The following is a 26125-nucleotide window of genomic DNA, read 5'->3' on the forward strand; positions in this document are numbered from 1 at the left end:
GTACCATTTAGAAAACACCAGATTTTGTTTTTGTTGCAAATGTAATGAAAATATACTATTTGTTTTTCTCTGGTTGTTTTTCTTTCTTTTTTTTTCGTTTTTTTGTTGTGATTTTTCTTTGGTATACAGTCTTGGTCTCAACCTCCAAAAGTCTTCGTCTTGTCTGACCTCCAAAGGTTTTGATCTCCTCTTGTTCTCACCCTCCAAAAGTCTTGGTCTCGTCTCGGTCTCCAACTCCAAAAATCTTCGCCTTGTCTGGGTCTAGACCTTCAAAAGTTTTGATCTCCTCTTGGTCTCGATACACTTGGTTGTTGTGCTCTTGACTAAAACACTAGCATATAGTGTAAGCTCATTTTTTGCATTTCTAGGAGTACACCCTAAATTGTTACAATGGCAAGGCGATGACGAAGCTGTTCAATGAAGCAATGCCATTGGTTTATGCCGAGCATAACATATCAGGTTGACATGTTTGAAATGAGTCCCAGATGACCTTTTTCTGGAAAATCTCTCTCGTCATACCTGCTTTTGCCAGTAGGAAATTGTCACTCATGGTATAATTGTTCCAACCCAAGTGGAAAATGGACAGACAAAGTTTTATGTTGTCACTGGAGAACATGCAAACATCTACAATACATGACAGTATGTGAAACAGAGAATTGGAATCGATGTGTACATTGTGATCAAAATGATGAATGATGATAAAGGAATGAGCAACATGAACAAACAGTATGTGAGTCGCAGGCAACATTCCTAGAAAATAAGGTATCCGCTTTCTGCAAATGTTTCTTGTGTAGTGTCACGTTTTGACTTTTGTAATAATGTCATCACCAGAAACTCCATGTGTATGTTTAACCTCAGCATTTTTCTAAATTGGACCAGTTTGGAATTTTTTAGGAATGGCGTAATGGAACAAGATCAGACAGAGGTAAAGACAAAGAGCTGCTAGGAGAGAACTTCAAGGATGCATACAGTATGCAATTTATGAAACATGCACAGTTAACATTCATTGCCCAACATTCCATCAAATTGAATTTAACTCCACATAATACAGTAAACAGTATAAATCCATTTACCTTTTTTTTTATGTTCTAAGGAAAAAAACACTTGGCCTAAATGTGTTACATTGTACTTTGGAGTCCCATTATCAACTGTTAAATGAAGCATAATACCGACCCAATAGTCACATTTTATTTTGATGTCCTGAACGTTCTACAGATATCAGCGAAGGTCATGTGCAGTAAACACATGATTGAATGTGGTCTTAGCCACCATTTATATTTCATATAAATACTATTTCAATATGCACATCCACATGAGTTTTAAATTTTCAGAATAAAAATTAGAATCATTTTTCTTCCAAATAAGACAAGTGTCCAGTAAAATGCATTTAATTTCTTCACTGAGCTGTGTATGTAATTGTAAACAGGCAACACAGAACACCTATAGTCTTCAAAGTAACACATTACAGAGTCAGCAAGTGTTGTTTACCAGCTGTGTGTTTGTGAATAAACCCTAGTGTGGAATGAGACTGACCGCCATCCCAATCTGGTTCCGTTTAATGAGTGTTCCGGTTTTTGGGGGGGTAAAAAAACAAACAACTCAGAAACTGAGAAAGCCAAGGAACAGTAACAGGACACTTTGAGTGAACCCACACACAGAACACACAAACACAAACAAACGATGCAGAAAGATGTGTGTATTGGGGTGTTTATGTATGCGTGTATGTGCATACTGCAAAGCTATAGAGATGGCCACCAAGGGCTCTATTATCATGACCAGAGTAAATCTTGCACGGAGGATGGTTAGACTCGATTTTAGTAATTTCTCAGCCAAGCGCAAAGCTGCGAGAGGGAGAGCTGCGCCGTGCTAATATGATCCACACGGTTTGATGCCTACTCTTCATACTTAGGAATAAAATTCATCTCATTAGCCCAGCTGTCAAGGACCGCACATTCAAAATTGTGATCCGCCGACATTTATGCCAAGAGGCACAGATGCCCATCTACAAAAATAAAGTCCTGAGACTCTTTTAATTATCCCAGGACCACAATATGTGTTTATGTCTAAATAAGACAACAATGTGGTAAAATTAGCATCATAAACCAACAAAATGTTTTTCTCCATTCTTCAAAGGTTTGACAACAATATGAATGAAGAACACAGGTTCATTTATTTGTGGTAATCCCCTCTCTCTTAAACTCCACTCATCTGTAAACAAAAAGTACAATTCCCACTGTCCCCCCCCCCTTTGGACTCAATTTTGTAAATACTTTGCTCATTAAAAGGCATGGTAATGAGGTCATGTTGAAAGGCATGGCACTCATACAGTACTTGTTTGTTGCATATAACTGCAAAAGTAACAACAAATCTCAAGCTCCTGTTATGTTACCTCATACAGTTTAACAGTTTTCTGGGTAGTTTAAGGACATAACCACAATTCCTAGATTGATTTTTTTTTTTGGGCCCACATTGCACTATAAAGTTCAAATGTAGCTCATTTAATAATCCAAGCCAAAGACAATACAGTACTGACCAATACTGGCTGGGAATGTTGGCAGCATACCGCATCTTAGTATTCCTCGGCCAAAACGGGTGTGTGTTAGGCATGGCAGTCCACCAATAATAGTAAAGGAGTTCTAATCAATGAAATAAACTTCATTCATGTTTGTTTATGTGTCCAATTTCTTGGTTAGGCCAATAGGGAGCTCTGTCGGCGGAGCTTGTTTGGGATGGACGTGAAATGTTATTTCATTCAATGCATTAACAAATGCGACAAACACAATTGTTAAATTACCACCAGTCACACACGGAGTATAAATTATATGTACTGCAAGTTGGATATTGGTATTTCCAAGCACAGTGAGTGTTGGAACAGATTATTTAATCAACATTAACAAGCAAATGAGTTGCTGAAACAACAGGTACACCTGTCGTCCTTCTACTGATCCAATTCAAGTACTGTACCGTAACTCTTCACAAAACAAGGTACTGTATATCGATCTGTATTTCTGATACTTTATGGAACTTAACTTGAAAACAATCCAACCTTCCTGTAAATTGCACTTGTTTCTCCAGAGGGAGTCGCGGCTTGGCCATTAAAAGCAATGAAAGGAGAGGCTGAGTGACAGCAGCAGCCCTAAATGCCTGACAGATCCATAATGAGGCGGAGTCTCCGACAATTACCACCGCAGATGAAAGCCCATCTCGTCCACTTGTCATCTGTGGGCTACGGCCATTAAGTATCTAGAGGGAGCAGTTAGCTTTTAGATGCCTCAGGCCAGTTGTCAGAATCAAAGTGGAAGAGGAAGTGGCAGTGACATCTGAGTGCACTTTCCACTTTGATTCGCGCTTGGCGCCTGTGGTGAGAGATGCTGGCATTGTGTGTGCAATGGTGTGTGTTTGTATGCAACAACTGCAGGGTGGTATTTGTCCTCCTAAAAAAAACACACTCACACTATGACAGGATATTAGGGCCACATATAAATATATATAGGGTGGGGGCAATATTCCGAGAAAAAAACTCAAGTGACAGATTTGCGACTATAAAGTGGCAAATGTGCGAGAGAGAAAAATAAATCATAAATTTGTGGCTTCATAAAGTGGCAAATCAGCGAGTTTATAAAGTGGCAAATTTGTGACTTTAAAAAGTAGATTTGTGAGAAAAAAACAATCCAGAAACTTATGAGAAATACACCTAATCTGAGGATTCGTTGGTGGTTAATGAGACACTTTTTATAAAATGAAGAGGCAGGATGGAGACAGATTCATTCTTAATTTAAATTTTACTCGTCGTACATGGCAGCAGCGTTGCCAGGTGGGAAATATAGAATTATCGTACCATAGTCTCAAAATTATCGTATTTTGATGGAAATTATCGTACACCCGTCATAACCAAAATACACTGATTCGCGACAGTCAAATATAGTCGTTCTTGTGTTTAAAAACGCTCACGGCTCACAGGCAATCAGGGCTTCGTTGCGGTTTAACGTCACTGATCTGAATATGTTACTGGATAGGTGGTTTGCGTCTTGCATGATTTCTTGTTTGGGAGCCTCTCCTGGGGGCGGGCACTTCCCACTTAGCCAATCAATGCATGGACGTCACTCGTTTCTCATGCTCAGCAAAGCACAGTTGGCTGGTATTATGTCACACGATACAGATACCTTCAGGGTTCGCAAAAAAACTCTGGCAGTTTCAGTTTTGCCGGCAATAAGACGAAATTGACAAATTGTCGTACATTTGCCATTTTTTAGGATTATTGATCGTATATTGTACATTGGGTCATATTATCGTACAAATACGATAATTATCGTACACCTGGCAACACTGTATGGCAGCTAGAGCGACAGCACTTCCTGATCCCCTATAAGCTGACTAGCACTAACCAATCAGAAGCTAGCATACTTTAGGTAACTGCAAGTGAATTACGGAGAGCAGCAGATTCCACACATCAACTTAGATGTACAAAAAAATACCTAATTGTATGAATGTGTAAATAATAATTCCGGAAACAAATGTGTACAAGTAAATATACATTTTAACAAATAAAAATAAAAATGCTTGATCCTCAGGATGTGGACCTTCGCAAAGCGAGGCATCTTTATCACTGGTCAGTGGCAATACACGCTTCAAAGAGCAAATGCTTAACATCATATGTGGCACAAACATTTGAGTAGTACGCTACGTGTATTTTTTGTATTACTTGCAAATCTGCTACTTTATAAACTCGCAAATTTACGAGTTTTTTTTCTCGCAAATTTGTGAATTTTTCCCGTGGAATATTCACCTCGCCCTCTAAAAAAATTAGATATTTCTACGTGGCCCTAATATGCCATCGTACACACAAGGGTTTAGCATAAGTGAAGCGGAGAAGAATATTAATGAAAGTGTGTGTGTATGTGCATAGTCTGAGCCCTACATGTTAAAGACAGAGAACAAAATGCTCACTGTGTGTGCCCAAATGTGTGTCGACACACTCGTTGCATGCTTGTTAGTAATGTGTGACAAGGTCTGGCTGTGTGGGGAGAAAGTGTGTGCATGTGAGCCGGACAAGCGAAAATGAAGGGACCACCCGCAAATTGCATGAGGTCATTTTTGAGGCATGCGCATCCAAAGTCCTAAACAGTGGAATCTTTACAGCCAATTTGTACAACTGCAAAGTGCATGAAAGATTGTCGAAGAGCATTTGTTTTCTGCTTCTCACAAGACCCCAGAGTTCAAGAGGCCATGGCACGCGACGTCATGTGAGACCTATGCATATCTCACAAGACCCCAGCATATCTCATGGGACCTTTGTTTTTTTGCGTGTGGCGTCACCTCAGAAGGGTACCAGAGACAAAGCAGAAAAATGTGATAATGGCTTTTTGTACAAGAAATTGGAAATGGTTTAGGAAAGTGACAACATAATAAGGCATGATGAAAGATGTTGCCACTACCAAGATGTACTTTTCTCAATCATTGCGGTAAAATTGAGTTTGTGTTAACATTTGATCTCTTTTTTTTTTTTTTTGTCTTCCAGGTTAGATTGGCAACTGGCAACTCTGTTAGTGCTTATGACTGCTTCTTTTTTGGACATTATATGCTTTTTGGACATTATTTCTGGGACGTCTACCATGGTTCTTCTACCATGGGCAAGTACGTTTTGTGTTTAAACAGTGTTGTTTTGTCATGTTAATTTATTTTGATCTGATGTTTTTTTGTCTTAAATGTCCGACTCGTGTCTTGCTATGTAGCTAGCTAGCTTCCCTCCCCCCAAAAAAAACGAGTTTGCAAACGGTTTTATTTCGAAATATACCGGATTTACCTTGATGCGAGATGCCTGACTTCCTGTCCGGCTTGTGTCATTTCTTCAGCTTTATGAAAATCCGCATCCGGCGTTCGGAAAAAAAATAGAACGCTTGCGGAAACCTTCTGCATCGCCGCCTCCCTTCCGCACCGCAGACGGTGTGAATTGACACGTAGACTTGAATGCGTTCTATTCTTGCGGCGCCCGTACGGCCGCCGTACGGAAAACGCACCGCGTCCGTTCCGCAGCCACTGTGAATTGGACTTTAGTGTTAATTGAATAAATGCCAAGTAACCTGAGCAGGTTCGTTGGATCCCGCATTCCTTCCCCGTGATGTCACCTGAGTTACGGAGCACTCGCGTACTTAGTTGCTAGTTCAACCTGGTTCTGTCATGTCCCCCTAAATCTATCCTTCCCATCTCCTACATGTACAAGACTTGAGCTCTTTTGTAAATGTCTGTATGTGCACCTTTTTTTTTCCAGGCTCCTACTATGCTCCCCTTTGGGAGTCTTCCACGCTTATCTATCTTGGGGCGCTAAAAAGCTGTCTCCTTCTAAGACTGAGTCGCTAGTTCAGCCTGGTTCTGTCAGAGTTCGTGTGGAAGAACATGTGAGCCGGACCCATCACACACCCTTGGAATGAGCTAGAAGACAGATTTGTGAGTCAGGCCCTCTTTTCCTTTCCAAGTCCTTCCCAGCAGAATTGAATCAGCGAAATCTGCAAATGAACCACCTCTCTGTGCTCCATGTTTTATAATACAACTGTTTTGACTTTTTAACAGAACTAAATTCCAGACCTTCCAGAAGTCTTGGCTCCACTTAGGGGGAAAGGGGGTTTTCATAGAAATCCATAGTGTATCAGGCTTATTTCAACAATAATGAAACTAAGAATTGTGAGTATGAATTGTCCAACAATCCAGGAAAGGGATGCACTTGGTACACCTGGATCAAGTCTTCTCATTTGTCAGGTGTAACTCAAGTTTACACAGAAGAACATTTGACTGCGAGCCTAATCTGTAAATTCCATCTGGGTCGTGTTGTCGCTGAGTGGATAACACACTGTAAGTATGACAAGTGTAACTGAGAACTCTGGGCCATATGTCTTCAATCTTTCCTTGACTTTTTTTCTTCCCTGTATGTGTCCTTAGCCTTTGCCTTTATTTGTTCTGGTTGGTCTGACATTGTGCTTCCTTTTCATAGGTTGTCCTCACTCTTCACTTTGTTGTCTATTGCTTACTTTTGTCACCTCACAGGCAGTTTCAAAGATGTTTTTTTTCCTTTTGCAAACATATTAAAATATTTGAAAGATTAATTTTAAGATCATATTTATGCTGACAAGAGGTTTTCAAACAAATTTAGGGTAATCGTTTGGTGTTATTTGACAAAGAGACATTGTCGACTACTGTCCTGGCAAGTATGTTACGCTAAGTCATTTTTGCTGATCCATATGAGTGGAAATGTTTAACCAAAATTTCTCCATCCTGGTCATATGTTGCCACCTACTACTCTTTCTACTAATAACCTCAGAATATCAAACTGCTTATGTCAATCTCCGTTTCCTCCTTCTCCCCCTCTACTACACCATGGTACTCCCCCCTCCTCACCCCGGTTCCACTCTGCCCTCCATACAATGTGCACATTGTTCACATTCCCCCACTCCAGAACGCCAAGAAACGGGGACGTCTAACAACCCAGAATACACACAAACACTGACACACACACACACATACAGTACGAACATACAGGCTTTTCATTCTCTAACATTCTCTTGAACCGAGTGCATGTAAACCACACGCGTACACAGTCGCACATAGGCTCTGCTGATTAGTGGCAGAGCTCAGCACAAGGGATGGATTGAGAGTCGGAGTTGAGTCATGCGTGACTGCAACTGTGACAGCATTCACAGCTCGTCATCGTACGATGCCCCTAAACACTTCTACCAGCTACACGTGGTTTAGTCTTTAAATAGCATGTCTAAATAGTAGCTAAATGTGGTAGAGAGAGTTTCATATAATTCCATGTGAAACTGGAAAACCTTCACGTTTTACTGTATAATAATGGATTATCTATCCATCCATCTATCTATCTATTAATTAGAGCTTGGACTCATACACCGAATTCCGTGCATAATATGTCTACTCCACATTATTAAGGCAGGGAATTATCACAGCTAAAGCAGTCGGAAACTTGTCAAAAAGTTAGCTGTTAAATTGAACATTTGCCGCTAACAGTGTCTGATTTTTCACTAACATCCACAGTCATACATACATTATACAAACCCTTTAATTTAGCTTCACATTTTTTCCAAGGATGATATCTTGGAAAAGTCTAGTGACAGCTGCAATCTGACCGATGGGGTTTTGGAGAAGCCAGTGACGAACCCTTTCATTTTGCATTTCCACGTTTTTGCTTCTGTGATCAACTTTCTAAAGAAAGTTGACAGGCAAAGCTATCATTAACAACCAATGGAATGTAACAGAAACCTATGTAGCCAATCTTTTGTTTGAACCACAATATGGATGTGCTGTTGTGCTCAACAAATATTGTGTGCACTGCATTTCACATCCTAACTTGTTGTGACCTAATGTTTTAACTCAGACCTCACAGGTTTAAACCCTGAAGAATGCCACCCATCAAAAAGTGGTCAACAGCATTCTTTCTGATCTTCTCTTGCCTTGATTTATTCCAATGGGCTTTAAAGTAACACAAAAAATATTTTTCAGCAAAATTATTAAAAACTATTCCTCATGTCTTTCATCACCTTTGCAGTTTGCCACTCTTCATCACACAGAATGCAAAGAAACACAATCAACAAGCCCCCCATTGTTGACAAATGACAAAACAATGCGATGGATTTGAGCCAATAAAAGTATCACACTGAAGAAAAGTGCTGCTTTTCCATAATAAAACAACACAAAGGTGGCGTGCAAAGTCATTGAACACATGGGAATTTCACACCAAGTTTCAGCATGATAATTAATCATCCAAACAGCTTTTTTTTTTTTTTTTTTTTTAAATCAACAATACACATGTTGCGTTTATATAAGTAAATCCTTATCCTTCCACTTGGGTACAATACTGCCATGATGTGCCGTCTCTACAGGGCTTCATATTATTTGGAACAATATATTGTACTTCCATACCATTCAGTCAATCAAAGAAATTTAGACTCCTAGACAAATGCTAATCAGGATTCCCCAAACTATTTCTGTAATTCCATAAGACAAGTTCCCAAACACTAACACAAGCCTTGTAATTTACAATCACAAAGTATAAGAAGTGAAAGCTACACACTGTGCAGAGCCCAGATGAAATATGGAGGTTCTCTTTGGGGGAAAACCTGCTCTTAGCAAGACAGGACAAAATATGATAGCGAGTGTATTCCCCTGACAGAGTCCCACCCTAATTGCTACTTAGATTGACAAACGACTGAAGCCATGTGCATTGTTTCCATTCTAAATGGCCACATTGAGACAAGTCAGCATCTCCAGCTATTTTAACAACCCCTGGGTCAAGATAAACTCCACTGTATGTGTCAGTTTCAACGACAGTTTAATGTCAGTGTGTCATCTCGTCTTCGAAAGAAGAAATAGTGAATTCTAACGATTACATAACCAAAACTCAGAGTCAGAGACAAATGTTTCATATCTGGTATAAATCAACATCTCTCCGCTTCTGCATATAATACAAATCGTGATTTATCACCTTACAGACTAGTTTTGTGAAATTCACAGTAAATAGAAGACAAGCAGGGTCTTCTTGTCAGGGACTGTCCATCAAATGTTCCTGGCCACCTCGTCCAATTAGCTCACCTCAGCCGACCTATCAGTCAACAAGGGTTTTTTTTATGTTGGAGTGCAGACTGAGGGCAAGCAAGCACAAAGTACTTCACTAAAAGGGTAAAGAGGAACCATCATATCACTTCAAAATACAAAAGTAGTGGATTTTCTAAAGGGCTTTTTTTTTTTTTACCAGTACTTGACAGCAAGTGTCTCTTGACGCGTTCTCTGGACCGCTAAGGGACAGAGGTTGAATCCACTAAAGTGCTTTCTTGGTTTTCTTCCAGTCGTTATGTGCGGAGCAGTAAAACTTTTGCTCATCTTTTAAGGAACGCCTCACTCAGGAATAGCTTATAGGACCATCTCAGCTCTTACAAGCAATATAATATTAATGATGTTATTTGAACATTTTACCTCAAATGCTGGACTCATAAAGTTGTGTTTAAAATGATTAAGATCCCCACTTGTTTTAATCATTAATGACAATCCACTAAGAAAAACACTAAGGTCACAATGGGTCACCTCCACAGTTAAATGTCAAATCAGAGGCATAGGATTTATTTGGCATGGTTTGTGTCCACCTGTATTCAATCACACATCTTGACCAGGTGTTCTTCATTGTCTCGTCAGATTTTTTTGTGTTTATGCTGCATTCAAGGAAGGTGGGAATTTTGGGTGATCTCACTCGGACTGTCGCAGTTCTGACCTCAAAGCATTAGAGGCAAATGTAAACAACAAATGTGGCTGTTTATGATAAATTGTTTGTTTTGGTGAACACAGTCATTTCAAGTCACTATGTCATAAATAAGTAAAATATTTTAATCATGTTTTGCCATTCACACTCTGTGTTTCTATGGGGGTCGCCATTGACGAGTGACGCCAGATTGAAGCGAGTCGGTGAAGTTGGGGTCATTTTTTTCCCCCCTGACTTTGCAGTTCAGATCACCAAGTTCAAAGGGGCGTTCCCATGCACACTTCCTGGTATCAAGTCGGAAAAGGCCGACTTTCAACTTTCCTCAAATGAAGCAAAGTTTCCTGATTTATTTCAGTCATTGTCGCTGTTACAAGTCATGTACTTGTCACTGATTTCTTGGTGTTAGGCTACTTTGTGCTTTGATTATTTTTTTTAGCACTTTGTTGATTTTGTGTTTATATTTTCCTCAGTGTCCTTGCTAGCATTAACCATAACAGGTGTTCTTTCTTTTTACAAACTGACTACAGTCTTGCAAGATACACATTCCCGGGTCGACTTTAACACCCCATTCCGCATTGGTAACTTACACAGAATACAGTGATCTGAAAATGTCACCAAAACACAAACACCAACCAGAAGGCACATAAAAACCATGTACATGCTAAGTGTATTTTTAAGATTTCAGTATCTGGAAAATACAAGGTAGAAACAAAAAAATATTCCACCAACAAAATGGAAAAGGCCACTATTTTCTCCCTAAATCACAGACTTGCTACTGGTGATGTTGGCTCATTTTTGTAGTGCTCATCCAATGCCACACAGAGCGAAGCTCATTTAGTCATCATTTTCCATCGGATCAGTCTCTTTTGAGCACACATGACATCGGTCAGCTTCTAAACATGTATGATGACATACTGTAGGTTGTTGGAGAGTAATTTGGAAAAACGTTGTTTACTTGTGAGGAAAACACTGTTGCTATCTGAAGAGTGTTGTGTATATTTTAGGAATTAGGAGAAAGGAACTAGATTAAGGATGAAAAGGTTTAAAAATGCTCACTGAAGTCTATTGCTGGTGCAGCGCTACCTCAAAGATTGACCACAATTCATCCTGGGAAACTTTGATCTGGTTGACTTTCAAAACATTTTGCATTGATTTCAATTAATTTGATTCAGAATTTGTATTGTCGCCAACAGAATACACAGCCCAGTCCTATGAATGTGAACGTGAATGCAGTCTGCACTTTGAGATATATAAGAATGGGTGGAATGCAAGTCTTTAGACCAGGAGGAAGAGGAGGCTTGGAGTAAACACAGATGTTTCAAGCGCCCACTTTTTTTGTTTTGTTTTGTCCAAGCTCATATCAGGAAACGTATAACAGTCATCTCAAGAAGAGACAATACATCTTTGCAAGGGACTTTGGTTTGACCATGAGTGTCGGAAGTCAGTGACATAATGCTCCTGTCACTTTTGCTTTTCTTTGAACATGAATATTCATTTGGGACAGCTCTTTCAAGTAGAAATAATTGCTGTGCAGCTTCTCTGGTTACCGAGGAAACCAGTAAGCTCTTGAGGACGATCCTCCCGTCATATTTTGACTGCTGGCCTGTTATATCCATGGCGACAGAATGTGTATCCACTTGAGCAATCATGAGAACTTGAGAAAACTTAACTACCAAAAATCCTTTCCAATATTTATTATAAGGTCAAATTATCTTAGGTCAAGTCTGCAACAGTGTTTAAGAATAAAAGTACACATAGACTGAGTCATCATTAAATCCGAGACAACTTGTAAAAAGTAAGAAATAGCCCGCAGCCAACAAATCAGTGTTGACATTACAAGTGAAAGGAAGGTTGGGAAGGTGAAGGTAATCTCCATAATTAAAACATCTTGAAAAAGCACTGACCCTCACCCCGAGCCAAAGTGTAAATGCTTTTCACACTCTGCCTGAGCATCAAAGACCCCCCCCCCCCCCCCCCCCCCCCCCCCAGGCTTGTGGTCATAGGCGGTAAGTAAACAGTGCCTTGACACACACACACACGCCCACAAAACTATTAAAAGATAGTCAATGCTAACTTAAAAAAAAAAAAAAAAATGTCCGACAGTAATTTACAATATGGATAATATTACTTCATCCACACTCATTTGTATCCAAGTCAACAATCATAAAAACTACATACACATCACACAAGTCTGCTATTTTGTGCTATTTCAGGCTGTAAATACAAATCTCCCTTTGCACTTTTGTTACAATACAACACTGAACTTCCTTTGACACCTATATGACAGTTAAGGGTATTAAAATGTTTTTTTTGTTTTTTTTGTTGTTTTTTTTTTTAAAAGAACATTTAAAATGAAGTTTGAAAAATAGGGGTGGATCACAAATAGGTATTTTTGACACTTTTTTTTCCAGATCAATATGTAATTAATAGCAATTTTCTATTCTTCTAATTTCTAGTTCCTAATCATAAAATGGCCACATTAGGGCAGTGGATACTGGTATCGGTGGCTGTCGTAAGTACTGATACAACTTAAAATAAGGCTGGCATCGGCCATCCCTATTCCCTTTAAGGTTGCAACATGATCACTTTCCAGGAAACACCCCAAATGGCAGGTTAGTTTAGCTATTAACATTATATTATTAAAGAACGCAAGCCATTTTAACACTTTAAATTGGTTGTTTTGTGTCCATTTTTTATGTAAAATGAAACATAATACTGATTGGATTTAACTTTAAGTCAACAATTCCAGATTTCAGAGTTAATTAGTCTGTCCATGTGCAAAGGTACACCTGGCCACAATTAAGTCATCTTTTTTTATTTAGCGCTTTCAGCATTTAAGCAGAGATCTTGCTTCAAGATGAATTATTGTCAGTAAAGCGCCACAGAGGGTTGTTGACAGAAACACATCCATTTGAGTTTAAACAGTTACATTAATTCATCCTTAGTCTTGCAAAGCGTCAGTGATAATGACAGAAGTGGTTTAAAAATATTGGAAAACTGTATTTTTTATTTATTTATTTTTTATTTGGAGGGGATTTATACTGAATCCAGGCTTACACGCCCATTTAGGTGATTAAGACCAGTTATCTGGTTCCACGTTTAGATCCCAGCCTCCGTGGTGTAATAAACCCCTCACCCAATTGTGCCCCTTTCCCTTATCTTACAAACGAGCGAAATAACGCAGCAGGAAGCCCATTGAGGCGTCTGCTTATGCCATGATCAAAAAAGCCTTTATCAGAACCAAATGTTTGCCATGCACGTCTACGTGGCAGGTATGCTTCTATGTAAAAATGCCCTAATGCATAAACAGAAGTACTGAAGGTCAGACCCAAATACACACCCGCCCCCGCCCCTCCTAATTAAGTCAAATAATATTTGCATCGAGTATGTCATACTTACATGTACCAAGTGAGAGCAGTTGGAAGATGGTTACTTCCGGAGTGCCTTCTAGATGTCAAGTCCAAAAAGTTTGATTCGAAAACCTGAAAATTCCTCCCGCAGAACTCGGGCTGCACTCCTGTCAAAGTGGCGAGGTGTCAAAATCCAACATGAAGCCAAGTAGTAGCATTGTATGTCCAAATAAACATGCAACACTTGTTTTTCCTGCGGAAAGTTGCAGTTCTCCTTTCCGTATGAAGTTGCTAGATGCTCTCCTCCTCCTGGTGCCTGGCGCGCACTCTCACTGCGTCTCTCTCTCACTCTCGCTCTCTCTAACCACCCCCACCGCCCCAGGAAGGGACCTTGTTGTCTGCGTATGACGTCACTGACGCGCGTACGCGCGCCCACTGTGGAAAATGATGGCCAAATAAACTGATGCACTCGAGTTTGCTGCATGAGTGCAAACAACATAACATTGCGAGCGTCTCCCTGAAACTGTTAGGAAATGTGATCATTCTTCAACATGCAAACGCGATTAAATATTTAATCCTGAACAGAACTACTTCAGTAAATAAATAAAAGAGGGACTTGAACGGTTACAAAAACAGTCCTGCTAAATTTCACTTTTGGAAGTTAATTTAATGAAAAGAACTCACTGATTGTGCTTTAAATGTCCTAAAAATATAAAAACACTAACCAGCTTATTAAAACTGAACAACAGAAAGTGTCATAGATCCATACATCCATTCTTTGAACTGCTTCCTCACAAAGATTGTGGGTGTGCTGGGGTGTGAAATGGGGTACACAATAAAATGGTCGCCAACAAATCATAGATGGATAGATCAATGGATCCTAATTTCACTGTATGTATAATAAGATACTTTTTTTTTTCTAAAGGAATTTCTTAAAAGTGCCCAGCAGTTGCAAGTTGTTCTTTTTTCCCCCCAGTGCTTAATTGGAAACACATTTTTTTTCCAGTAACTTGTTAAGCGAGAGAGTCAGGAAGGGAGTGAGGTCTGGACTGAAGGAGAGGGGAAAAAAAAAAAAAAAAGAGAGACTCAAAAGAGAGACTATTTTTCTTACATATTAGTCTTCTATATATTATCTTCAAAATAGTTCCTCCTGTCTGACTATGTTGGCTATGCTTGTATGTGTCCCATTGATCTTAATAATTGTCTCATACTCACATTTCTCAAGCCATGAGAAAGTATTTGCCATAGTGACGTGTACATCTGCCAACTCAGCACCATCTGTGAGCATTTACTAAGGTGTTTTTTAACCTGCTGCTTCTCCCATATAATAAAACGTTAAAGCCACAAAACACTGAACAATGCGCTGTTCTCATTTGTCTCATAACAAATCGACATGCTGCTTACATTAGTTCGTTTTATAGTCATGCAGCCACACAGTCTTTCAAAGGCCCCAATCGGCCATCAACTGTCAGAGGTCGCGCATGTTTCAGTGACAAAACATCTGAGATCCTCCTGTTGGACATTCTTCCTCTCGTTAAAGATCCTTTTTATCTGACTGTGTGTTCAAGTCACACAATAAGTTATGTCTGGTACCTTCTTTCATGCGGCAACTGTAGTTCTCTGAACTATTTGAAAATACAATACTGGTCTTTTTTTTTAAGAAAAGCTACATCACAATATGTCACAATTCATGTCTCTGACATGATGTTTTAATCTCTGTGACAATAAAGCTTTAGTTGTAGCCCTTTAGTTCAAAGCTTAATGAAGTTTGATGTAATTTTGTCCTTCAATGATCTCCTTTGTGATCAATTAAATGTTGTAACTGTACCAACAAGGGTAGAAGCTAAAAAAAAAAGAAAAAAAAGACTTGTTTATTATTCTACTTATATATCTATATTTATATTAAAAAAAACAAAACAACTGAGCTTCTTTGGAGGCATCCCTCAGTGGGATGGAGATTGCTCATGAATATGCGAAGCTCCGCAGTGACTTTGGCCGCCAGTGTCTCTTTTCGGACCGTCATGTGGAGCTGCTGGTCGATATGCCTCCGAACCCAAAGCTGGCAGTACAATTTTGTGTGAAGGATACAAGAGACTTCGGAGTGCAAGGTTGCTGGGAAATGTCGGAGCACGAGGTGACTGAAACGGCTCTCCGCATCATTTGCAACAGATCTTTTTAAAATGAAAAATAAAGGAAATTTCAGTGGATAAAATTCTGGTTAATGTATTAAAATTACGAACAGGCAAGATTTTAGCTCACTTGTTGAAACAGGCCTGTTGACAACGTGTCCTTCCAGGTTAACACAGAAAGATTTGAGTATGACAACCAGGGAATAAATCACGTGGAAGGGGGGTGGCCCAAAGATATTAACGTGCTAGAGATGGAACAAACGATTCGTTTCAGAAAAAAAGTGGAGAAAGATGAAATCTACATGAATAGCGTCATGCTGCTAGGCCCGGTAAGTACACAAATGAGTCCATGTGCATCTTTTCTTTAAGGCATATCTGTTTTTGCTACCACAAACCGCTCCGAATTTTTTTTTCTAAATGTTCTGTGATTCAGCTTATAGGACAATGTGTTGGACAGAACAACGCTGTGGACATCTACCAAGAGTACTTTCAGAATGAGGAATTGCTGGATGAGATTCAGGAAACACCGTCTGTTAAATTTGTCAATAAATTCAGGTATTTCTTGGCCTTATGTTCTTAAAGGAACAATACGTTTTTTTGGTTGTTGTTTTTTTTTTAATTGTACTCTATAACTACTGCCTCTAAATGTTGCTGATTATTTAAAAAAAAAAAATATATATATATATATATATATATCTTCAGAGACCAGAACAAGGTAAAACGAAATATCACCAATCTTTCTTGGCAATCCAGTGGAGGGTCAAATCTGGCGGGTGCTTACTCCTGCCTTGAGTTGCACAAAGTGCCAGCAGACTTGAGCAAAGACTCATACACCTGGGACATTGGTGGGTGAAATAGACAGATAAATTGATAATTCCATAGTCTGCCTGTCTATTATTTACTCTATGTATTGCAGAGAACCCCAACCAACCTCTGACTATTCTCAAACCGACATCGCAACTCATCTGTTTGGCTTACAATCCCCAGGATTTACATTGTCTTATCAGTGGGTGCTTCAATGGACAAATAGGTGGGTTCTGTTTAAAAAAAAAAATCTCTCTAGCCATGGTTATCCTCAATGAAGTGTTTCTTACAGTGTTATGGGACGAACGTGTTGGCCAACATTCTGTGGGCCTTTCCACTTCGGAGCATAGTCACATGGACCCTGTTTACAAGATCAAATGGTTGCAATCCTCAGAAGCCTTCTCTGCCTCAACTGATGGACAGGTCATAGATAGATCTTGCATCTTTTGTTTGGATCATTGAGTGAGCATTGTTTTCAATAACAGATTCTGTGGTGGGATATCCGGAATCTCAGTGAGCCCACAGACCGGCTGATTCTGGACCTTAGCAGACAGGATAATCTTGACAATGCTTTAAGAGCTGTCTCTCTGGAGTATAACGTTACCATGGTTAGTTTATGTCCTTCCACAGTTTTCACCATATTTTGAATTGGATGTTGAGTAAACAAGAGTGGGGTCACACGCTACATACTGATGGGTTCATGTGCATTGACAAATTTACTGCCCTCAAACAATTATCTTCCAACTGTCCTGGGGCGTATCATGTTAAACATTAGATAATCAATATGGACTGTAGGAATAAAGTATAGGCACATCCTGTCTCCATGGCGCCTAACACCTAACCTTTCATTGTTTTAAATCGTTTCCCCCTGTCTGATGAACACAATCTCTTCAATGTGTGAACATTTGAGACTCTCACGAAAACTGTCGTGTTTCTACAGCCAGACACATTCTTGGTGGGGACGGAACAGGGAGCTGTTGTGTACTGTAACAGGGCGGCTGAGACTCCGGCTGAGAAGATTGTATATACATACGATGGCCACCATGGACCTGTCTATGCCATCCAGAGGAACCCATTCCTTTCTCAAAACTTCCTCACAGTAGGAGACTGGGGAGCTCGCATTTGGGCAGATGACATCAAGGAGTCATCTATAATGTGGACAAGGTACAATTTTATTTTGGGTTGCCATGTTCTCTCCTCCTACTCCTACCCTCTCGGTTGCTTAAATTTCTGTCGGTTGCTTAAATCTGGTGTTTTGGGGGGAGAGGCCAATGATCAGTCTCTGTTGTGATTAGGCACCAGACTGCATACTTAACAGATGCCCGCTGGAGTCCTGTCAGACCTGCGGTCTTCTTCACCGTGAAGATGGACGGTTGGCTGAACATCTGGGACATATTGTTTAAGCAGAACGACCCCACTCTGAGTATCAAGGTGTTAAACAATTCCCTTATGCTTCGATGAAGCCATTTTGTTCTTGCTTAATCAACTAGGCTTTTTTTTTTTTTTTTTTTTTTTTTTTTCAGGTGCGTGATGAACCTCTAAGTAGCCTCCAAGTACATGAGGGTGGACGCATGATAGCTAGCGGCTCTCAGCTGGGTGTCATCACACTAATGGAAGTCAGCTCAGGACTGTGCACCCAACAGATTAATGAGCCGAACCTCGTGGCCGAGGTGAGATCTGCCAAATGTTGAATAACTTATTCAACATTTAATGTCAGAGATTTGTTTTATATCGCATCACTGAACGTGATGCATCCATTTTGATGTCGTAGATGTTGGAACGTGAGGCGGAGCGCGAAAAGATCCTCAGAGCTCTGAGAGTAGGGGAAGAGGACGAGAACAGCGATGAAGGTCCAAGGGAGTTGATCCTTAAACCTGAGTTTGACTTTTACAATCTGGTGGAGTCGGAGCAGAGGAGGAAGCAATGGGAGTCGAGACAGAAGGTCAAGTATTGATTGATATTATTTAATAGAAGTGAAAGCCTGAGACTATGTTTGGGCTGTGCCCAGCTGTGCCACATGGGTGTAAGCCATTTGGTACTAAATCTAGGCTTCCCTGTGTGTGTATAATGTGTGTGTGAGATAATAATGAGCACTTTGGAATCTGTTGACAAATTTTCCTGCTGGACAGTCCGTCCATACTGCCGGACTTCCCATTTCATACCCGTTTTGTTAACAAATGACGAGAACTTTTAGGAAAATGACGGGCTAAGCACTGACAGAAGTTGGTTTTCGTCCATCACTGCAATCGTCACTAACCAGATGAAGTGCCGACAGACCTCTCAGTCCATCACCGATGGATGCATGTTTTGTTGACGTTTGACTTACTGTCTTACTGTCTTACTGACAGAATGCCCACCTCTGCCTGTTAGTCCTAAAAAGTGATGACAAAACTTTGATTTAAGCGTGGTTAAAAATAAAATGACACTTTGCTTTGAAAAAAAATGATGGACTGATAATTACAGCAGGGCACTGACGAATGACGGACCGGCAAAATTTTCTAAATTGCCAACCTCTGATGTTTTTTATGACCTTGGTTATCACATTTGAGCTGAATGTTGTCATCTTACTTTCTTCATCTTTGTTTGCTTGCTTATCACAGCATTACCCATAAGTTGGAGAAGCAGACATCGGAAGACAATGCTCCAAGAAGTAGAACTAGCAGAACTTCAAGATGGTGCTCCACAATATGGTCATAATTTCTCAAGTGGACCAATAGTTGTGTTGTAAGATCAACTTTTTGTTCCACTCATCTTGCCGCTAAACATATTAGCGGTAACTAAAGTCAAGCGCCAGAATACGTCCTCAATGCTAAAAAAAAAAAAAAAAAAAAAAGAAAGTGAGCTTTTAGAAGGGTCTTGTATAGAAACATTTAGAATCAATACTTCTGGAAGACAGTCTGAGGAGTGTGTGTGTGAGACTGCAAGATTGCAACATTGAGTGTCTACGGCAGCAATTGTTTGACAAATCACAGAGGAACTGTAGTTGATATATTGTAGCATGGATGAGCAAGCAGAGGAGACGCCCACATAGAAAACCAGGAAAACACAAGGGAAGGGGAGAACCTAACTATTGCTCTAACCCTGACAGTCAAAATCTCAGCAGGAAGGAAGAGCTTAATGTTGTCTGCAAAGTTATTACACAAAATACAAACCGTGTTTGAACTCAATTGTGTGTCCTAACTTCTACAAGTAGTTCTAGTGGGAATGCACTAAGACTTGTAGTTTCTGTCACTGTCATGTTTCAATGTGAAGGCACGAGTAATCAGGGGTCAACATTGAATCAAATTGGAATCAAAAGCTTTTTCTGCTCAAGATCATTTACCAGTGAAATTTTTCAAGTACTCAAATAGTTCACAACACCATTGCATTTTCATCTGTACAATAGGCTACAAATATCCCATTCATTAGATAGTTTGGAATAAGTGGAAATACACAACAATGGTAGCATGTACTTGTGTTTGCAGTAAACAAAACACTGCAAATGCTGGAATGGGAGGGAGGGACACTGTTGATCTCATTGTCAGACCATTCTTACTGCATTGTATGGATAAATTTACCTGCAGGTATATGCCCCTACCTGACGTGATTTTGTTATGACCACTGGTTATGGATATTAAGGTTCCATCTTTGGCATACACAGCTAATTGCATCTGGTGTGTATGAGAAAATTTTTAGTCTGTAGCCTTTGAAATCTGCAGGGCTACCCCTCCATCTGACATTTGGCTCATAAGATTTAAAAAATATATAAATAAATAAATAAAAATAAAAATAAAAATAAAAATAAAAATAAAAATAAAAATAAAAATAAAAATAAAGCCTTGGCATTTTTGAATGGATTTCGGTGTATCAAATGACCTATCAAAGGGTGTCAATGCTGGACTGAAGCTCTGTTTAAACCCAGTTCTAGTTTGAAGCACACTTGGTCGGCTTGCCTTTCACAGAGGCGTGAGGCAGGGTTACAAGAGAAAAAGTAGTTTGTGAGGATGTGACAGGCAAAGAAGTTTTCTGGCATTAATGGAACCACGACATGAACATGGGGGTTAGTCAGGTTGAAGTTAAGGGGGGAAGTGTACAAGGACCAAGGAGGCTGAAATGACAAACTACAAATTCAATGACCACAGAAAATTCTGCCAATGATGGGAGCTGCTCTTACTAAAATAATAAATCACGGACGACAGCAAAACATGCACTATAAATATGCCCCACCATGGTTGTGATCCTAAGAGAAATGGGTTTTTCTGAAAGGAGACTTAGTTCATACTCATTTGACTGTAATAAACAGAATCCTCTATTTACAAAGTAAAAGATGATAGGCAGACTGTCTCCTTGACTGAATGAGCAGGAAAAACATGAACTGGAGATGACAGATTATCCACGATGACTTCCTTCATCTCATCTAGTGACGGATATAATAAAAGCTCTCTGTCGGTGCCTTTTGTGATAGTGTTCCTTTTCTAATGGACTTCTGTCGGCAAACACTGCCGGTTGTGTAATCACTCTTAAAGCGTAGTCATAGCCAGGCAGTCGCTTTTTTTCTTCTTTTTTTTTATAGCAATACATAAACAATTTACACTCAATCACGTTAAAAATAAGATGTTTTAAAAAGATTGGTCATTTGTTTCTGTATTAGTCACGGGTTACTGAAGAGCCTAATGAAATAAACTAAAAACGGTCTGGAAACTGTCTGCTTTTCGAGCATATGACACAAACAAATGAGTTCTTGTAGTCAAATAATGGCTCTTAACTTGTAGAATCGCCATACACATCTCTTAAATGGGGAAGCTTCATTAAAGAGCTGAAATTAGCGGTTGCTACCTGAGTCCGGAGCACCTGTGATGTCATTTTCAGTCAAAAGCAAGTAGCAAAATGGCTGCCCACTGAAGTGGATAAAAACAGGTGAATTTCACTTCTTAATTCATATTCTACAAAAACAATGCTAATCAGAATGCCGTGTTTAGACTAGTGGGGCTGCATAGAACAATTGTAAAGAAAAATCTTGGCTTGATTTAAATAAATTGCCTGGGAAGTTCACAGTTACGCTTGGCCAGCATTTCCTACACTTGTGTTGCATCTGGTTTTCAGTTTTTGTCCTTAGAACACTGACCAAAACACGGGTCTGTTTTGTTGGTTTAAATACTTAATGTAACTTAAAGTAATTACACATTGTTTTCTGCTGTAGTTTTGCAGTATACTGTACCTTAAGGGACTAGCTAAGCTAAAATGCTAATGTAGCTTCCAGTGGCTTAGCATGGAAAAAACATTAGGATGTTACAGAGGGTCTTTTTTTTTTTTCTTTCTCTCTCTCACATCTAAGCTCAGGTTCACATCAGGAACCATTTACTTCCAAGTCCTGGCCTTCGAAAGCAGCTGAAGGAAGAACCACCCCCCACCTCTCCTGTCCTTTCCTCACATCTCTTCTTCTCTCCCTCACATGCCAGCAGATCTGTCCTTCTATTACCTCCTTTTTATTCGTCCATCTCTCCCGTTCTCATGCATCATCCAGGCACCTCAGCTCTTTTTGCAAACCCTCCTTTTCCTTCCTGTCTTTATATCCTCTCGCTATTTTCTCCCCCACCCTTTCCTGCCCAACTTACCTTACGTTTCAAAAACTCGACTCATTCCTCTCGTCTTTATTCGTTACCTCCCCTCCCTACGAATCTTTCTGCACTCACTTTCAAGTCTCTCCTGCCTGTTTTTTTTGCTGTTTGACATTTATTCCCCCCTGCCACTGCTTTCAGGAAGTTCCCACAACTCCCTTTACCTTGTCTTCTCGCTTACTGTGCATAATGTAAGAAAAACACGGTGATAATGTTGTACTGTGAAAGAAAAATCCACCTTGACCTGTCACCGGACTGATATTCAGCACATTCCTGTCTGGTCTTGAGATTCTTTGTTGTAGAAATGGAATATATCAAAATGCTTTCTGGGAACACATTATTAGATCGTTTTACATTCCACCTGTCTATTACACACATCGGCTTCTTAGAATACACACACTAGTGCCATGGTGTGGTTTAATCCCTTGTGGTGCAGTACAGTGTAAACACACCACTCAGTTACATGCTTGTGGCAAACCTCACACTCTTTATACTTCTCTTTGCATGCCGCGTATTATCGTTTGTCATCATCTCCGGCTTCCTGGATCTGCCTTCCTCTCCAGCTGTTTTTTTCCAGCATCCAAATTCAGTTCATTTGTTTTAATCAAATTTCACAAATGTCAATCAACATTAATTCCATTGCTACCCTCAACATCTTGTCTTCATCTATATTCTCTTAACCGCAACAGTTAGTAAAGCTTTCGCATGTGTAGAAAGTATAAATATGAAGTTATGTCATTTAGGTTTCCCAAGCCCAAGCGCTCAAGACTAAAATGTGCTTTCACTGAGAGCCAAACTTACAAAAACATAATGTATTGCCATAACATGCACCTCCATCCATCCACTTTCTACATTGCTTGCCCGCATGAGGTGAGCTGCAGTCTCTCCCAGTTGACTTCAGACAAGAGGCAAGATACAACCTGGACTGATCAGGCAATTGCAGGGAAACCATAAACAAAATAATAATAATTTTATTCCCATCTATGGGAAATTTAACATCTTTAATGAACCTGCCATGTGTATTTTTACGATGCTGTACAAAACCCACACAATTAGTGGTTCAAAGCAAACACGGTGAAGCGGCATTTACCTGTTATGCTGCACTCAAATGGAATAAGCTGCCAAAAATCTTGCTTTTCTCACAAACCTTTGATTAAGGTCTTTTAAACATAGTATACTTTTATTTCTTCACTTTGAAATATTTTAAAATCTTATATTAACATGTTCAAATGTTGTTCAATGTACGATCTTTTACTAATTTCACTGTTGTATTTGTAAATGCTTTTAGGTGCTGCGTCTTGCCTGATGTGAAGCACATTGTTTATGAAATGTGATATATAAATAATGCTGCCTTGTTTTATTACATTAAGCAAGAAAGTGACTTACATTATGAGTACAGACCTCCACTTCGCTGCTGCACACTCTTTGTGGTTGCAAGCACGTCATGCTTTGACTTCATTCTTATGCATGTTATTCAACAACTCACGACCTTCACCCATTGGTCAGACAGGCACTTCTCCCTAAAAACAGGAAATGGCAAGAAGTGGAATGAGTGACAGAAGGAAGATGGCAAAAGATGTTATCTTTGATATGATGAACAATTGACACTCCCCCCCCCCCCCCCCAGCGGTAGCAACAATGATCTTTTTGCAGAAGACAAAGATGGTGTCCTTCTGTTCTTAATTGGTCAGAAAACAAGTCAATTTTGTATCTATTTAATGTTTTATTTTTAGTGCCTCCACGTAAGCACACAAGCATGAAGGTAAGGGTCTAGACTGGTATACAGTGATTGATTGATGGCGTAGAAAAGATTTGTTCCACTTTTTGCTGTTACAGTCTGCTTGCATTGGGGCCAAATGAAACGATGATCAAACAGAACCTGCGCCTGTTTTAATATATTTGTCAGAAAAGTCAGATGGTTATAAATTGTTTGGCTTTCATTGGAGGTCATCAAATGTAGAATTTGTCAATTCGTCATTGGGTAACAGACAAACAAAAATAACACATTCTGTATGCCTCTCTGACTGTAGTTGTCTGCCTATGTATACACTCAAATGATTTCAAAACAATGCGTGACAACACAAAATATTTGCCCTTTCACACATATTAAACATTCCTTGCAAATTTCACCATCTGAAAAAAAGTCTGTTTAATTTCAAGGAGACATGAAATTGTGTAAAAAGCACACAATGTTCTCTCTTATTTTAAAAATGTTTTCGTTGACAGTGCCCAACACTGTAAATTCAGCTAATGTCCGAAATATGACCACAGGCACAAAATATTTCTCAATTACCCCTGAATGTGTACATTCACCTCATTATGTGAGTACAGATAAAGACATGTTATGTCTGCTCATACAGCCACACACGGCCTCTCCTGAAGGCACCAAAACAGGGAGACATTCTTGGATAAAAACCTTTATGTTTTAATAGTTGAGAGGAGGATGTGGATCGACCACCCGTTGTGATGCTGTGCTGACTACTGTGGTTCTCAAAGCACAGAAAAACCTTGTTAGACAATCTTCGAGTTTGAGCTACAGCCGCACGGTGACTTGTCTTTGAAATTTCACGATTATACTAAGGTGAACATAAATAAATAAATAAATAAATAAATAATAGCAGTCGATATGTTGGCAGTGATGCTGGATTGATAAACTGTACTTTACAATTGAAAAAACGCGTACATTGTTATTATTACTGCTATTTTTATATTTTTATCCAGTCATTTTGTCTATCATTTTTTAATTTATATAAATGATGTCAAAATTGATTGATCACATGGCACAAGAAGACATACGCAAGTTGTTTCCGTTCCTACAGTATTTGTAGAGCTACCCTGTTTCATATTTATGGCCTATAAGTGTCTTTTATACAAGTATTTACTGTAATTAGGACTTTACTACTTCATTTGTGTAGGTTAGCGACAACAGTGCATCCTAAATTTCACACAAATTCATGTTACAGTACATTCCTGCCGTAGGATCAGATCCTCATCGTAAACCTGGACCTGTCAATATGTTAAAACAGTTAACATACTTTAGATGTGCTACAATGGCTGATTTGTGTCTTGGGGACTTCCTGACAGCAGGTTTTTCTAAGTAGCATTGAGGAACACATTTTTTGTTGAGTTGGGACTGACATGTGTTTTTTTATTATTATTATTATTTTTAATAATTTTTGTATGAGGAATCCAAACCTCAGTTTTTATCGATCACGTCTATCAAGTTTTTCAGCTATTAAATCTTTCAAACATATGAAATAAATGTTTATTTAAAGAAAAAAAGTGGATTGCAATTTTGGATTCAGCATGGTAATTTTAGTTTTAATTAGTATAAAAATGTAACTCAGTAGATTAGAAAAAACAAAAGGTTCCCCTAATGTAAATGAGCCAATTGTATTTTCATTCACTTGTCTGCAGGAGACAAGCAGCATAGTGACAGTGGTAATCACATCTGCCTCACCAATCTTGTCTATAGGTCACTTCCTGACCCCAATGAGGGCAAGAGGTATTGAAAGTGGATGAATTGATGTGTGGTTTTTAATGTGAACTTGGGGGTTGATTTCATGGAAAAAACACCCTAACACAAACTAAGTGAAATTAAGCAGTTTGGGTTATTTTACCCTACAAATAGAAAATACTAAAGTAATGTAAATTCATCTGCATGAATGAAACATACAATAATAATCGTGTGTGTACGTTCATGTGTTTCCACTATTTTATGCTTAGGTTGATTAAGATGGAGCCTAGACTATGGAGAGACTTGAGGTTACAGCTGTGGTCACTTGAAGGAGCAGTAATTAAAGCACACACACGCAGCGAGGACCTGTAAAGGAAACACACTCCTAATTCCTTTGGCAGAATCTTCAGAGGGAATCAGTAAAAGAGAGAAGAGACAGATGGAAAGAGCAAAAGGCTGGTTGAAAAGAGAGGATGTGTAGTCTTGAAAGACGACAAATGGAGGGCGGGCAAGGGAGAGGGGTAAAAAGA

The 26125-nt window shown here is 39.3% G+C and overlaps 2 protein-coding genes across 6 annotated transcripts in view; one reads left to right on the top strand and one right to left on the bottom strand.

Moving 5' to 3' along the window:
• lpar1 (lysophosphatidic acid receptor 1) overlaps positions 1-26125 on the bottom strand; it is a 62559-nt gene that overhangs the window by 13209 nt on the left and 23225 nt on the right. For 2 of the 4 annotated variants that reach the window (XM_077497149.1, XM_077497151.1), the window contains exon 2: positions 23525-23658. The gene's annotated coding sequence lies outside the window, so the exon portion shown is untranslated. Of the gene's footprint in view, positions 1-9978; positions 10089-13657; positions 13978-23524; positions 23659-26125 lie in introns of those variants that run through there. The other 2 variants (XM_077497150.1, XM_077497152.1) reach the window with 2 other exon arrangements.
• On the top strand, positions 15403-21574 carry LOC144002171 (dynein axonemal intermediate chain 2-like). 2 transcript variants are annotated; one of them, XM_077497140.1, is made up of 12 exons: positions 15403-15742; positions 15905-16066; positions 16171-16292; positions 16491-16582; positions 16654-16767; positions 16834-16964; positions 17027-17149; positions 17482-17705; positions 17837-17972; positions 18065-18211; positions 18313-18483; positions 19142-21574. In XM_077497140.1, the coding sequence occupies exons 1-12, from the start codon at positions 15560-15562 to the stop codon at positions 19151-19153; spliced, it is 1617 nt and encodes a 538-aa protein (XP_077353266.1). In that variant the 5' UTR covers positions 15403-15559; the 3' UTR covers positions 19154-21574. The 2 variants fall into 2 exon arrangements, with proteins under 2 accessions (XP_077353266.1, XP_077353265.1); XM_077497139.1 differs by having other exon boundaries at positions 15404-15742; positions 16440-16582.

The sequence above is a fragment of the Festucalex cinctus genome, chromosome 15, assembly GCF_051991245.1.
Source record: "Festucalex cinctus isolate MCC-2025b chromosome 15, RoL_Fcin_1.0, whole genome shotgun sequence".
Taxonomy (NCBI): domain Eukaryota; kingdom Metazoa; phylum Chordata; class Actinopteri; order Syngnathiformes; family Syngnathidae; genus Festucalex; species Festucalex cinctus.